The following is a 15188-nucleotide window of genomic DNA, read 5'->3' as shown; positions in this document are numbered from 1 at the left end:
ATGTTTAGAGAAAGCACTGATTATTCAACCAGAGTTTCAGTAAACAGTCTAGCATGCATTTGCATATCATGAAAACGCTAGATGCAGTATTCAAAACTCCCATTGGATTATTTCTCATTGCGTCTATTAGAAATATTAAGGTACAGATGATCTACTTTGCTCCCATTTTACCAATTTTTGTACATGCAAATTGGAGCCCTACGTGGAGCTTTTGCTGTATTCCATCTATCCTTTGCAGATCTGCAAACATTGAATGGGTAGGACCTAGGGGCTGTAGTCTGTAATGGAAGTAGGTCTAGGACGTGGAGAGATGTGGGTGGAGAGAGGAAAAGGAGAAGCCTCAGAGGCGAGGATAAATATTTCCAATTGGAAACAGATGCCTCTCATTTCCCTCTCAACCCCCACTGCTCTGTCTCTGTCACTCAGAAAACAGACACGCTGGACAGGCATTTTCAAATGGCACATTTATTTTGACAGAGGCTTTACAACACATTTTTGTTTGTTGTTGTAATCACATGAAACATGAGCAGTACAAAACAACACTACTATTACAAAGAGAGTTGACCCATTTCCTTGTGCTCAATGCAACCACAGAGCACTACCCACAAATACAGAGTTAACATCTTAGCCTTCAACAAATAATTCCACCAGGAATACATCCAATGGCTATTTCCTAGTGGTCTTGCTTATACACGAACACAGAATAACATGTCACCACAGACATAAAGGTATACAGTATTGACACTACACAGAAATTGCACATTGTATACAATTGAAACATTGCAATATGACACTTCAGCCTTTATAATAGTGGCTTAGGAGAGGTCAATGACATATTGAGGAGTGCAGCAGTTGATAAAGGGTTAAAAGGCACTTTGAACTAGGCTAGTAGAGCCAAAACCCCACCCCATTGGGGGCACATCCATGTTATCTGACGTTACACATTTGTGTAACGAGAGAGAGAGGTTCGTTCAAGGGTGAACGTGCATTTGGCAAGACCTGCACAGTTCCAATGAGATGGACTGGGGCTAAGGCCCTACGACAGACGAGTGTCCTGTCTAAGGGGGTGTACTGTACATTAAGCTGCCTCACACTACAGAAACAGGAGACAGGCTCCTGCTGATCTGTTATATGCCCCTCCCAATGCATAGCAACAAATTAAGTGTCTAGGCAGAGTCAGTGAACTTGGTACGGCATGCTTTTATTAACCTCGAGTTTACAGTGGAAAGTAAAGCAATTCCCCTGACTGTTGGGGTTTTCCATGCAGAATGTGAGGTCAGCTCTGTTTTGTGACCCCCCCTCCCTCTCTCTCTCTCTCTCTCTCTCTCTCAAAAATCTATCTAGATTTTTCAATGAATAACGCCCTTGGTTTTCTTCATTCTTTCTATTGGCACAGCTCCAAAACCATGGTGCCCACCCATTTCCAGAGGAATGAAGAGGGAGGAGAGACTGAGTCAGTCTCCACAGCACCAGCACAGAGCATGCACACTACACAGAGCATTAGGGCAAGGAGCCAAGAGGTAGAAGCAGAAATAGAGCAAAAGCAAAAACTCCCATTCATCTATACTGAACTTTTATACATGCACTCCAACTTTTCTTGCACCAACAATATCACCACAGACCATCAAACTACATTCAAGTTTTTACTATAGCTAATGTTGTATAAATTGTTTATATGTGCATCATTCACCAACATATAACAAGGTGGCTAATATGACAACAGTTTGTATAGTCCCTACAGAATTGCACATCCTACAATATATTTTAAAATGCTAGCGAATATAATATGATTATGGGATCGGTTTAGATCTCTTAATATACATTTGAAACATATAATAGCAACTTAAGTAACAGTAACTTACAGGCCCACATTAGTCATTTTGACGTGTTGTGCAGGTGCTGTACAATGTTTTTGCACAGTGATTCAAGTCAGAAAATTGCCATTTAGGTCAAAGTATGTGCATTCTATTTTCTTAGCCCCTCAAACTGTATGACATTTCATACAGCATAGCGCTCGGAAGTGTGATGTGGCTAGTCTGTTTGTAAAGTTAGCACCCAGAGTAAAATATAACCCTTTGAACCCCCTTCACCGAGTCAAACAACCTTTCGACACATTTATTTTGAGAATTGCTCCTCGCTATATCTGGCGTTACTTTCCCAAATAGCTCCTTGAATGACTAACGTCATCACTCAGTGCTTCTGTTCTTTGAGTATTTTCTTCAAGAAAAGCCAAGAAGCAAAACTGCTGGTGTGGGCCTTTAAGACAACACATAAAGAAAACATATATAAGAGTACTCCATGCAAAGAGTGTGAGAAACCCAGGAGGAAAACAGATATGCAATTTGAGATCAAAGCCCAGTGCTGGTTTTGCATTTGGACGGCACAATAACAGTCAAGAGTGGCCATTTTGGTTCAAGCAGAAGCTCATCATCAGATAAGGGTAGATTTAGTTGTAGTTTTATATCTCACTAAAGAGTTCAGAGACTGGCACCATGGCAGCTTCCTATACGTTTTGGGATCAGGAAGGAATTTGGTATCTGGAAGAAGGAAGGGTCTCCAAAAGGGAATGGAAAAACGTGCATCGACCGAGAATGAGGCAATGTTTGGAGAACATCCGCTCTCTCTCTCTCTCTTTTTCTCTCTCTTTTCCAATGTTACGAGAAGACTGTGTTGCGCTGGTTTGTATCACCAACCTTCTCAAAAAACATGAAGTCCTGTGAGGCAAAAAAGAGGAACAGCAAAAGTTCAGTAAATTAATTCTACAGTTTATACAGCATCAGCTCTGCGAAAGAGCTCACACTTGGCACAAATAAATATGTATTTAGTTATGTACAGTATAACTAAATCAGATGTTTGATTCTTTGGTATTATTTACAAGCAATTTATTGCACTAATTGTATTATTTGAAGTAATTACCACATATTTTTCCAGTAAATAATAAATACCTGTGGAAACTGTACTGTATTAACTTAAACACAAGGCAGGACTCACAATGAGGAAGCAGGCGCCCATGAGAACAGCTTTCATCTTGACGTCCATGTCCAGGGGAAACTGGATGCCAAAGTTGTCTGTGTCGGTGAAGACCTCCTTCAGAAGACCACTCCACTGCTTGCTGATGCGGCCGATCGGCTTACCACCATCTTTTCCCTTCAGCTACATAGGGGAAAAACATACATGGTTTAGAGATACAATATGAAGTTAGGTTAGAGAAACAAGGGCATTAGGGAACCACTATCCTGACCTCTCACCTCAAAGTTGACATCCCCACAGCAGTTGCAGGCAAAGCAGGGTCCATCCAGTTTTAACAGGGTCTCCCGGTTTGCCCCCTTGATGGAGAATCTGGGCACACAGGGGTGCCAGTCCTGAACCACGTAGCCTATGGTGGTGCCAGGCGGTGCTTGGACCTCAAGCTGAGGGAAACACAAACACACACACACACCACACATAGAACACATTACCTCACGATTAAAACAGTAGCAAGTGGGAGCGCTTAGTGGCGTAGCACACTAATGCACTTACCACGTAATCGCAAGGTTCCTGGTTCGATTCCAACCCTCGACCTATCTTGCATGTCATCCCTCCTCTCTCTCCTTCCTGTCACTCTCTACTGTCTCTATCCCAATAAAGCAGAAATGCCCTTAAAAAATAAATTTAAAAAACAGTAGCAAGTTAGCTTGCCTAACATTGATTTCCGCTGTTGTTGGTGGTTACACATTTTGATTCATTGGTTTAACTTTAATCCGTAAAAACTGCGACTCCGGTGGGACTCGAACCCACAACCTTTGAATCACTTCACTAGTGCCTAGAAGTCCAATGCGCTATCCATTGCGCCACGGAGCCACCTGTTGCACAAGGCCAGAACATGATACAGGCACATCCAAAACTAGAAAGTCATTTCAGAGCACTTCTGGCTACAGTCCTTAGGTTGTGGCTTTGAATAGTGTGTGTGTTTAGGTTACTGCAAAGCTCTGTATTCATCGGGCCTCAATTTGGAATGTGTGAACCAGCGTCAGCTTGGCTAGGCAACCGTTGCCATTGAGAATAACAAAGGCTAACATGTTTCACATGGTATCAGTGGGGCTATGCCTTCATTAGTAGATACTGCACAGTCCTAATGTGTGAAAGTGTAGTCAGGTGGGGCTTTGGGACTACGCCCATGGGAATGTAATGTAGGGAGCCTGCCAGTGATGTGATTCAATAGAGACAGTCTAACGGTGAAGGCAACCGATCAAAACAGTCTGGAAGAGAGTTTGAACTGACAAAGGACCATTCACAGTCTTAACAAAATCCAGAGAGATTGACTCTAGTGCCAACAGCTTGTATGCATTCAATCCCCCTACCTTCAAGACAATTTACAAAGCACAATTATAATAAACAATGTATACTGTTATTAACAGACATTTCAGAGAAATTGTTGAACACACACACACACATTTGGTGAGTGCCAACTTCTCCATACCTCTTGCAGACAGCAGGGACACCAGCAGGAGGCACAGCGGAAGGGCCGTATCAGACGGATGACCTCGTGGTCCGTGTTGTCTTTGATCTTCATGTCAAAGCTGCGCAGTGAGCCGCAGCAGTTACGCGTGCAGCAGTCATTCTTCTCCTTGGCCTTGTAGATCTTTTGGCCCAGGCTGTTCTTGATCTCGTATTGGTTGTTGGTCTCAAAGCCGATGAACGCTACAGTGGGACGATGGGAAGGAGAGGAAAAGGATGGGGGTGGGGACAAAAATTATGGGAAGGGTGGAGATAGGAAGAGCAGAAGTAATTAACAGTATAACGATTGACAGGAAAGCAGTAGTGTGGGGTTCTCATTGTGATATATTAATGATGAATACAAAGATGACCACTGGATGAGCAAGATGACCATAGCTTGTCATAGCCTGACATCCTGTGATTAGAGGGAAGTCAGGAACTAACAAGCTCACCTTCCAGAAGCTCCACCTTTTGGTGAATGAGGATCTGGTCAATCTGAAATACAAAAGAGATAGTATGAGATAGTATAAGAGAGAGAGAGAGAGAGGGAACAACAGAGAGAAATCAACAGCATGCTGAATCCTACCCCATTGAACATTGAAAATTATGTGTGTGTAAAATCTGTATGTTTGCTTGCTGTCATACAGTAGTGTTCCAGCAGCAAAATTAATATACCTACCTGGGTTAGGTACTCCAGTCCCGGCGGAACTCCCACAGGCACAGATGCAGGGGCTGGGGCGGGAGAGATGGCCGCAGGAGGACCCATGTTAGGCGCTCCATATTCAGACACAGGCATAGGACCGTGGCCTGGGCTGGGGCTTACTGGACCTGGCTGGTACATCACAGGCTGACCAGGCTGGGGCTGGTACCCCATGTGGAAGCCAGCTGGTGGGGGGGCCTGGTTAGGGTCACCATAACCCCCCTGTGGTACAGGGTAGGGAGCCATGGAGTAACTCCCAGGCTGGGGCATGGGGTACGGAGCTTGGTGAGGGGAAGGGTAACCTAGTGGAAGAGAGAAAATACTGTAATAACATATTCCTACTGATAATAATAACAATAATAATAATAATAATAATAATAATAAAACATCCCATTTATATTGTGCTTTTCTAAGACCCAAAGACGCTTTAGTATCAAAATCAGAATCAGAATACTTGGCCAAGTATATTTGCACATACTTTTTGACTTGGTGGAGTTGGCGCATGGGACATAAAAAACAATAGCAAATATTGACAAATGTAACAAAATAGAGAAATATTAACAAAATAGCAATAACAAATTGACTAAATAGAACAATAAAACAATACATTATTGGCAGAAATGTATAGGCAGCTATGGATGAATATATTGGAGCAGTGTTAACCGGTGATATAGCCAATGCTATGCCAATGAGACTCCCTAAATAAACTGTTTTGCGTAACAAATGTGGTCTCCATTGTTGGACACCCATGGATTCTCAACCAAGCCTCAGACCTATTCAAATGCAGACATAGAGGAACAAAAGTCCTTTGTATGCATCAAACTTGGTCGAAGCTTAGTTTCAACATCTTTATCCTATAATCAAGCTAATATTCAGCCTTTATGTGCTAAAATGTTGTTAAAATTCTTATCTCAAATACTTCATTTCTGATTCTAACATTACATTATTATAAGACTAGAGGAAATACCCAGGGGCCATTGTACTTGGGTACAAACTGTTAGAAAATAAATTATTGAGAATCTGAGGCATCCTGCTTTCCTTCTGCTTGGGAATTTAATTCCTCTAAAAGCATCTCAGCAACTGTTTATTATTCTTATCAGACAATGTCTGGACGGCTCTAAAGACATTCAGTATGATTATAGGAGAGGACAGCATGGGGGGAAGCAAGCCCATCAGATTCTTATCTAAACCAACTTTCAAACATGTCACATTACGAACCACAAACATTGACACAAAAGCATCTGCATGTTTAGAGGAAAATAACCTGTATTGTATTTAGTCTACTTTTGTGTATGATATCTAGCTGAATATAATGAGAGGCAGTAACTTGACCCAATAGACAGATGCGAAGTAGCTACTATCTACTAACTACGTGTCCATCAGTAGGTTTCACAGTCACACCACCCCAGGCCACCCCTAGAGTAGAGCTACAGGGCAATTTCACGGTAACAGAATGATGCTGGGACTTGATTTTTCACTTTCAAATGTGTGACAAACAAACCATACAACCATATGCACAAGGACTACTTCTAAAAATTCTAACTGGAAATGTAAACACATTTACTTTAAGAGCTGTGCAGATTCAAAGTTTGGTAACAGAATGACCATAAAGTCGTCCTAGGTTTTTTAATGTAACCACGTTTCCCCAAAACTGTTAAATATCTACACCAAATTAAGATTTAAATATGTCTGCAGAAAGAGTGAGGTGTTAGCTATCATATGATACCTTGAGTTTGGTTGTTGAGCTACAGTAAGTGAAGTGGATTTACATCCAGTAACAGAATGACATGAAATGGGTTCCACACCCACAGAACCATGATTTATGGATTTGAATGTCATTCTGTACATGACGATCTAGCTAAGATAAGGAAACAAAGACAGAAATATATAATAGACACTCTCATTAAGAATAATGTATTTTTTCATCAACTTTCATATTACATTAAAAAGGGAAATTGATAAAAACTCATGAAACAAATAAAACATAAAAACTCTTAATTCAATGACATTTCTGTTTTTTGTGTATTTTTCTTTATTATACCAAAAGAAAATAGCCTACACTTTTAGCACCAAAAACAGATTTTGAAAAAATAAAATACAAGTAGGCCTGTCATGTGCAGACACACAGAGACACCCAATCTGCTCCTAGTTTGCCTCAGAGATAGCGTCTGCAAAGTGAAAATGCTCTGTATTGTCTGCAACCGGTATGGGAAGGATCCTAAGAATCCTAAGAATCACTCATTAATGATGAAGACAAATCCCTTGCTGTCCTTTTTGTAGGAGTGTGCCACATGTACAGTATCTTCAGAAAGTATTCAGACCCCTTCACTTTTTCCAAATTTTGTTGTGTTATAGACTCAATTTAAAATTAATTAAATTCAAGAATTTGCCATCAATCCACACACAATACCCCAGAATGACAAAGTGAAAACACGTTTTTAGAAATTTCAGTAAATGTATTCAAATTGAAATACAGAAATACCTCTTGTACATAAGTATTCTGACCCTTTGCTATGACACTCAGCTAAAATGCAAAAATATCATCAACAAATCAGTCAATAAGTTGAATTAGAAGTTGAGTCCATTTTAATGCAAGGATAATAGTTCATATCATTTTGGAGTTAATATCTTTGTTTTTATAGGGTCTCTGATTTGCATAGGAATCAGTTACACACTGTGTGGATCAAGTTGTCATTACAAACTGAGCAAATGGAGAGGAACAAAACAGCTCAGGAATGCGACCCTGAGGCCTGGGGAGACTTACAAAAATCTACAAAGTTGAATGGTGGAGAGGAAAAAGCACAGTCGATGAGACAGCATCATCTCAGTCACTCTACAAAATTGGTCTATAACCAAGTGGCCAAAAAGAATCCCTTAATGGAAAATAATCTCTCATATCCATAATTGTGTTTGCAACAATGAATTCAAGTGATACAGCAAAGAAAGTGGCTGGAAATGTGTTTATTTGGTTTTACTACAAAGTATTAAGTTTGGTGCAAATCCAGCACATGCAATGCAGTTTCCGCACCATCTCTCGTGTGAAGAATAGTGGTCGCTGTATCAAGTTATGGGTATGTTTGTCATTGGCAGGGACTGGGGAGTTTGTCAGGATCAAGAGAAAATTATTACATTTGCTGAGTTGGGAGTGACATCCTAATGATTGACATCCTAATTGATTCCTATGCAAATTAGAGACCCTATAAAAACAAAGATATTAATTCCAAGAGTGTCATAGCAAAGGGTCTGAATACGTATGTACATTAAGTATTTCTGTATTTCAATTTTAATAAATTTACTGAAATGTCTAAAAACCTGTTTTCACTTTGTCATTCTGGGGTATTGTGTGTGGATTGATGGCAATTTATTTTAATTTAATCAATTTTAAATTGAGTCTATAACACAACAAAATGTGGAAAAAGTGAAGGGGTCTGAATACTTTCCGAAGGTAAAGTATTGTCTGTATGTTGTCATTCTCAATGGCAATTTTCTGGTGCATGAGATGAGGATGCTGATGTGGTGCTTGGTGGGGATGTTGATGCGGTGGTTTGTAACTACTACTGTATGATTTCCCACAGTTTTTCAGCTGTCCCTGTGGAAGAACCCCTTTCGAAGTTCCATGGAGAACATTTTGTGTTCCATGTAGAACCCTCTGTTAAAAGAGGAACTTAAAAGGGTTCCAAAAGGGTTTTTCCACAGGAACAACCGAAGAGCCCTTTTAGGTTTTGTACAACCTGTACAATAAGTGAATGTAGCCAATTCAATTTCAGTAATTCAGTTACTGATTTTATTTGGTCATTCAGTTACCGATTAGGCAACAAAATGACTAGTTTTAATCACATATTCATTCATAAACTAAATCGATATCAGTAAAAACACAACAAGTATTTGGTAGGTCTACCTATAGTTCTTACTTTTGTTTGTTTTTCTAAACATCTTTAAAAAATAAAATTCTTAGACACTTTTCCATATGTTGAACAAGAAGTCAAAATCTTTGCTATGCTCTGATGAATTTCACATTTTGATCCTCATAGGTCCTTTTAGAAAGAACTGCTGTACAGTATCTATAACACCCACACACACCCAACAATTCATTTTGTGGACAAGCTTCAAACATCCATCATTGTACTGCATAAAGACCTTGACCTGTGTACACAACTGGCAGAGGGACTTTGAACTGAGGCAATTCACTGTGAGTGAGCCAGCCAAACTAGACACATAGGGCTGGTTCCCCGGACCTGGATTATGACTAGTCCAAGACTAAAACGCATTCACTGTACAACTAGAAAATTGTAGAGGAGAGGTTATAAGCAATGGGCTCATATCGAAAGGGGAAAGTGGGATGATTTATATCAAACAGGCATGTAAATCCATTACATAGACCATCATACTCACAACAGAGTAGCCTCTCCAAAAGGCCAAACAACTATGATGGTCTTGTGTTGGTGTTAGCTGGCCAACATCCTGACTCACCAGTGGCCAAACTGAGACACTTGGGTTAGACGAACAATGGTTCCTAACATGCTATCTAATTTTGGAGGTCATTTGACTGCTCAGTAATGTCAGAATGCAGCCAGTCAGACAGCACTGGAGTCTGCTAAGTAAATGGTCTAAATCATGTTTTTAAAAGAAATAAGGTCCGAGCATATTTAGTTTAAGTTTTTCCATAGCCTGGTGCAAACATTATTAGGATGTGGGGATGTTCCATGTATATTGGGTGGAGATTTTAATCAGATTAGATAAATCCGGCCCACATTCAAATTTAGGGGAAATCAACCATGGCTATCCGGCATCCGGCATCCGGTGCCGTTGGTGAACACAGTGAGAGGTATGGCGACCGAGCTGAAGTTCTGGATGAATCACCGGTGTAAGTTGGCAAAGCCCAAGAAACGCTGCAGCTGTTTTATCAAGGATGGTGTGGGCCAGTCACTGACAGCTCAGGTCTTGCCAGGATCCATCTGGATGTTGCCTCTGGAGATGGTGAACCCCAGGAAGGACACCGTGTTGACTTAAAATTCACTTTTCTCAACCTTGACAAAGAGGTGGTTATCCAAGAGGCGTTGCTGGAGCGTCTTGGAGAAGATGAGAATAACGTCCAGGTAGACAAAGACAAATTGATTGAGCATGTTTCTGAGGGGGTTGTTGAGTGCTTGAAAAACTGCTGGGGTGTTAGCCGAAAGGCATGACCAGGTACTCGTAGTGACCGATGGGCGTGTTGAAAGCTGTTTTCCACTTGTCTCCCTCACAGACACAGACCAAGTTGTAGGCATTGCGGAGGTCTAATTTGGTGAAGACTGCTGGAGGAGACTCCTGGAGGAGTTTGAAGGCACTGGACATAAGCGGGAGGGGGTAGTGTTTCTTAACAGTCACCTTGTTGAGGCCACGGTAGTTGGCCTCTCCAAGAGAGAGAGAAAGATGTGGCCAGTGGTGGCCAGTGGAGGAAGCAGCAGGAGTGAGAAGGATTCTTCACAATTCTCACAGCTTTTGGTAGACGTGACCTTGTCAACCAATATTGGTAATATTGTCATATCAGACCATGCTTTGATTTCCCTGAGTTTCTCCTCATTGGTATGTCCCCACCCACACTTAGGTGGCGCCTCAATACATCATTATTAAAAGACCAACATTTCATCAAAATGGTTGAGGAAAAAATAGCTATCTTTAAAAACACCAATAACCGTGGCCTGGGGTGGTCCAGTGATCTAGCACCATGGTTTACAGTGCACACGTATGCCCATGTCAGAATGCAGAATGATGTGTAGCATACAGTGCATTCGGAAAGTATTCAGACCACTTCACTTTTTCCACATTTTGTTATATTACAGCCTTATTTTAAAATGGATTCAATTATTTTTTTTCCACATCAATCTACACACAATACCCCATAATGACAAAGCGAAAACATGTTTTTAGAAATGTTAAAAATAAAAAACTGAAATATCACATTTACATTACATACATTATATTCAGACCCTTTGCTATGACACTCAAAATTGAGCTCAGCTGCATCCTGTTTCCATTGATCATCCTTGAAATGTTTCTATGATTTGACTGGAGTCCACCTGTGGTGAATTCAATTGATTGGACATGATTTGGAACAACCTGTCTATATAAGGTCACACAGTTGATGTCAAAGCAAAAATCAGCATTTGTTTTTGTCATTATGGGGCCCTTGTCATTATGGGGTATTGTGTGTAGATTAATGAGGGAAAAAATGAATTTAATCCATTTTAGAATAAGGATGTAACATAACAAAATGTGGAAAAAGTGAAGGGGTCTGAATACTTTCCGAATGGATTGTATAGTTAGTGGATTGAGTGTATCAAGTATAAGTTGCTAGGTCCCCATTTCTATAAATATGAATAGATATTTGTGCTATGGAATTGTGTTCAGTCTCCTAGTGTGTATTTGTGTAGTAGTTTTTATTTTTTATTTATTTGAGGTTATTAGGTCAGAATGTAGATTCTTCTGGCTTTTGTCTGCTGGGGAGGGTTGGGTAGTACTTGGTGACCTCTGTTGTGATAAGGATTTGTAGGTGTGTCATTGTATGCTGTGTATGTGGAAGTGGAAGCCTGTTTGTTTCTATGTTGTATTGATTAATACAAGAAGAAAATTATTAATAAAAAAAAGAACATTACAATGTTTACGTTTTAACCCAAAATCTGTCTCTGACCTACATCTCACATCAGAAGGACACGTTCAGGACACGTCCATCAGAAGGATACGTCCATTCCTCACCAGAGAAGCAGCACAACTTTTGGTCCAAACACTTGTGATCTCTCGCCTTGACTACTGCAACGCACTCTTGGCCGGGCTCCCTGCCTCTGCTATCAGGCCTCTGTAGCCTATCCAGAATGCTGCCGTCTGTCTGGTGTTCAATCTCCCCAAATTCTCCCATGTCACCCCCCTCTTTCGCACCCTTCACTGGCTCCCGGTAGCAGCTCGCATCAGATTCAAGACCCTGGTGCTCGCCTACTGGGCGGGAAAAGGGAACCCCTCCGTACTTGCAAGCAATGGTCAGCCCCCACACCCCTGCCCGATCACTCCGCTCTTCCACCTTGGCACTGCCGCCTCTATGTGGATACAGCAGCCACGCTACCCGGTCACAGCTATTCACTGTCCTGGCGCCCCGCTGGTAGAACGAGCTTCCCACTGTTGTCATGACTGCAGAGTCTTTACCTATCTTCCACCGTAGATTGAAGACCCATCTCTTCAGGCTACATCTTAACTGTCCCTCCTAAAGACCTATTCATCCCCACTACCACCCTGTGTAAGTTTCTCTCCTGTAAATAAATGTAAAAAAGAAAAAAGAATGTCTTCTCGCATTGTGACCAACAATAGCATAAGTTCAGTTTTCTTATGATGGCTGATGGATAGATGATTCACTTACTCAGTCAAATGTATTTGTTGTTAGTTGCTTTGGATAAAGGTGTCTGCTAAATGCCATAAATGTAAATGTAATGTAACTTCCCTAAAAAAATGTTTGAAAGAACTTAGGGAAGAAATCATAGTGCAGCTGCTATTTTCTGTATAAGATGTCATTTTAGCCAGCACCTGACAAATTAAGGATGTGAGAACACTGCTGTGAGATTTTGGCCAATAGTTCTGCCCCCTTTCCACATTCCTTCCTCCACTTTAAGGACACAAAACTATAAGAGTTAAACAGCATATTTACTGAGACATTGCCCAGGGAAAATAGCATAATGAATAGAAAATAGCAAATAACAGTAGATGTTTTCCCTATGTAAATTAAATTACACCTTTTTTTTCTGTACACAAAAACACATCCATAGTGTTTTCAGTATGAATATATGACATTGACATTAGTACATTGAAATATTTTTTGCAAATCCTTAAAACATTTAACAATTTGAGAAATATTTAGAAAATATTTTTTCACAAGAAGACATCATGGAATGTGGAGCAGAACTCAAAGGTGAAGACCAACATCAATCATTCATTTACTCATACATATGAACACTAAGTTGAGGGCACATTCATACTCAGAAAATGTATGATAACAGGGATAAGAACATTCCCTCACTTACATAGTGAGTGAAATAATGTAAGTGAGGGAATGTTCTGAATTACAGACGTGAAATAATGCTTTCAAAGTGTTATTTCTCAAGAAATAAATGGCAGCTGTCCAGTAGGCTATGTGTAATATGATATCGGTCTTAATAAACAGAGATGTAGAGAAAGACCAACCTGGAGCAGACATTCTGAGTTAGTTAGGCCTACTCTGTTCGCAGAAGTAATGGAGGGCAGACTTCCTCTCTTGTCCAATCCCGAGGTCGCTATGGAGACGAGGAGAAAATGAAGGGAGGTGGGGTCAGAGCAGGAAGAAGGGGATTTTGTGGCGGGCAGGGGGAAGGAGAATAAGACAATAACATGTCAACAAGAACATGCATTCACAACAAGACTGTAGTTTTCTTCTCATATGCTTCAAAATGAGACCAACAGATCTAATTACATTACACATAAAGGATTGTGAAAAGGGAGTTAGGACCAGTTATGAGTTCAAAAGGACATTTTGACCCTGTTGATGTGGTTACGTGACCACTTAAAGAATGTTAAGTCCTACAGTACCAATCTCTGATGAAATGTCATCATCATACGTCTGTGTATGTGACCAAGACGCGTGGGTGTAACAGCCATGTATCATGAACCCTTTTTTTGCCTGGATTTATTCTTCATAAGGGGTTCTGTTTAATAGGCAACACTGTACCGTACAATAGTACAGGCAAATATTCAAATACTCAATACTTTCATTACCTAAAATCAGTTACACACACTGAAAAAGCGATACTGTTTTGTTAACACTCTGGTTAAACATAAACTTAAACATAACATTTTCTGATCTGTTGAAATTACCGTTTTCTGTATAAGTGAAAATTCAAAAAGATCTCTCACCTTTCAAGCTGGTGCTGGCGTTGCAGGGCGACAGAAACTGGAATAGCTGAAGGATCTAGAATCTGGTTATATCCGCGTCTCAAAGTTTTTTTGGACGCATTCGGAATCAAACGTCTTTGTACGTAGCCTACAGCAAAGCTGTCACACCTTCGGTTTTACAATCTCTCCTCCCCTTTGGGGGCTGGAGCTGCGGACGCCTATTGATGCGTGCATGTATGTACATCTAATTGTGGAAACAGGTTTATTTCCACTTTCCCATAACCTACAGATCACCAAAAATTAATGTGTTATTATGTGATGAAACGACGAGTGAAAGGCCCATTGATGTTACCTAGTATTCCGTAACACTCTAGAATTAAAGGCGTTTAGAGCATAAATATCCCCAAAAATGAGTTAATGTGTGTCCGCGCACTTCGTGGCGCACTCTGGTTGCTGCCTACATAGCAAAATTATCCAATCTAAGAAACACTAAAACCCCATTCAGACCAAATTACTCTTTAGTATCGATTAGTATGAATTAGTATTGATTACTATAGATTTCAATAATAATTCGGATGATGAACTTTAAACTGGTTTAACTAATTTTGATTCACTGAAATGTGACATGAATCACCCACCAGAGGGCGATGTCGACTTAATTATGAGTCTGCATACTAGTTCTCATTAAAAAGGTTTCCAAAGGGTTTTTCGGCTGTTCACCTGGGAGAACCTAATGTTGAAAGGGTTCTACACGGAACTGATTCTACATGGCCACACACAGAGCAAACAGTTCTTAGCCGAAGAACACTCCTATAGGTTCTAGGTAGAACCTAAGTTACAATTTTGCATTGTGTCAGACGCATAGCCTAGAACTACACTAGTGACATAATGTGACCTAGGCCTATCCTAATAAATCATATAATAATTAGGCTTGAAGGTATGAAAGCTACAAACTGTAATTTATGAAGCAATTTTTTTTATACATTTACTTTACATTTATCCATTGGTTATTGAAAAATATTAATTAAAGAGGCCTCATGAGCTTTATACAACTGTCTTACCCCACCATAACCCAAGATATAAGGCTGTTTCAATCAAATGTTTACCAACAACAGGAACGTAA

The 15188-nt window shown here is 40.4% G+C and overlaps 1 protein-coding gene across 1 annotated transcript; it reads right to left on the bottom strand.

Annotated features, from left to right (window-relative positions):
• Positions 1–455: 455 nt before the first annotated feature.
• LOC310811243 (phospholipid scramblase 2-like) lies at positions 456–14198 on the bottom strand. Its single transcript, XM_083679351.1, has 8 exons — positions 14087–14198; positions 13382–13470; positions 5156–5478; positions 4929–4971; positions 4460–4680; positions 3249–3410; positions 2992–3153; positions 456–2714 (listed from the first exon to the last, which is right to left on the bottom strand). The coding sequence occupies exons 2-8, from the start codon at positions 13392–13394 to the stop codon at positions 2655–2657; spliced, it is 984 nt and encodes a 327-aa protein (XP_083535477.1). The 5' UTR covers positions 13395–13470; positions 14087–14198; the 3' UTR covers positions 456–2654.
• Positions 14199–15188: the final 990 nt, after the last annotated feature.

The sequence above is a fragment of the Argentina silus genome, assembly GCF_951799395.1.
Source record: "Argentina silus genome assembly, chromosome: 1".
NCBI lineage: Eukaryota > Metazoa > Chordata > Actinopteri > Argentiniformes > Argentinidae > Argentina > Argentina silus.
Note: the sequence above shows the minus strand (reverse complement) of the source record. Positions and strands in the feature narration are given on the sequence as shown.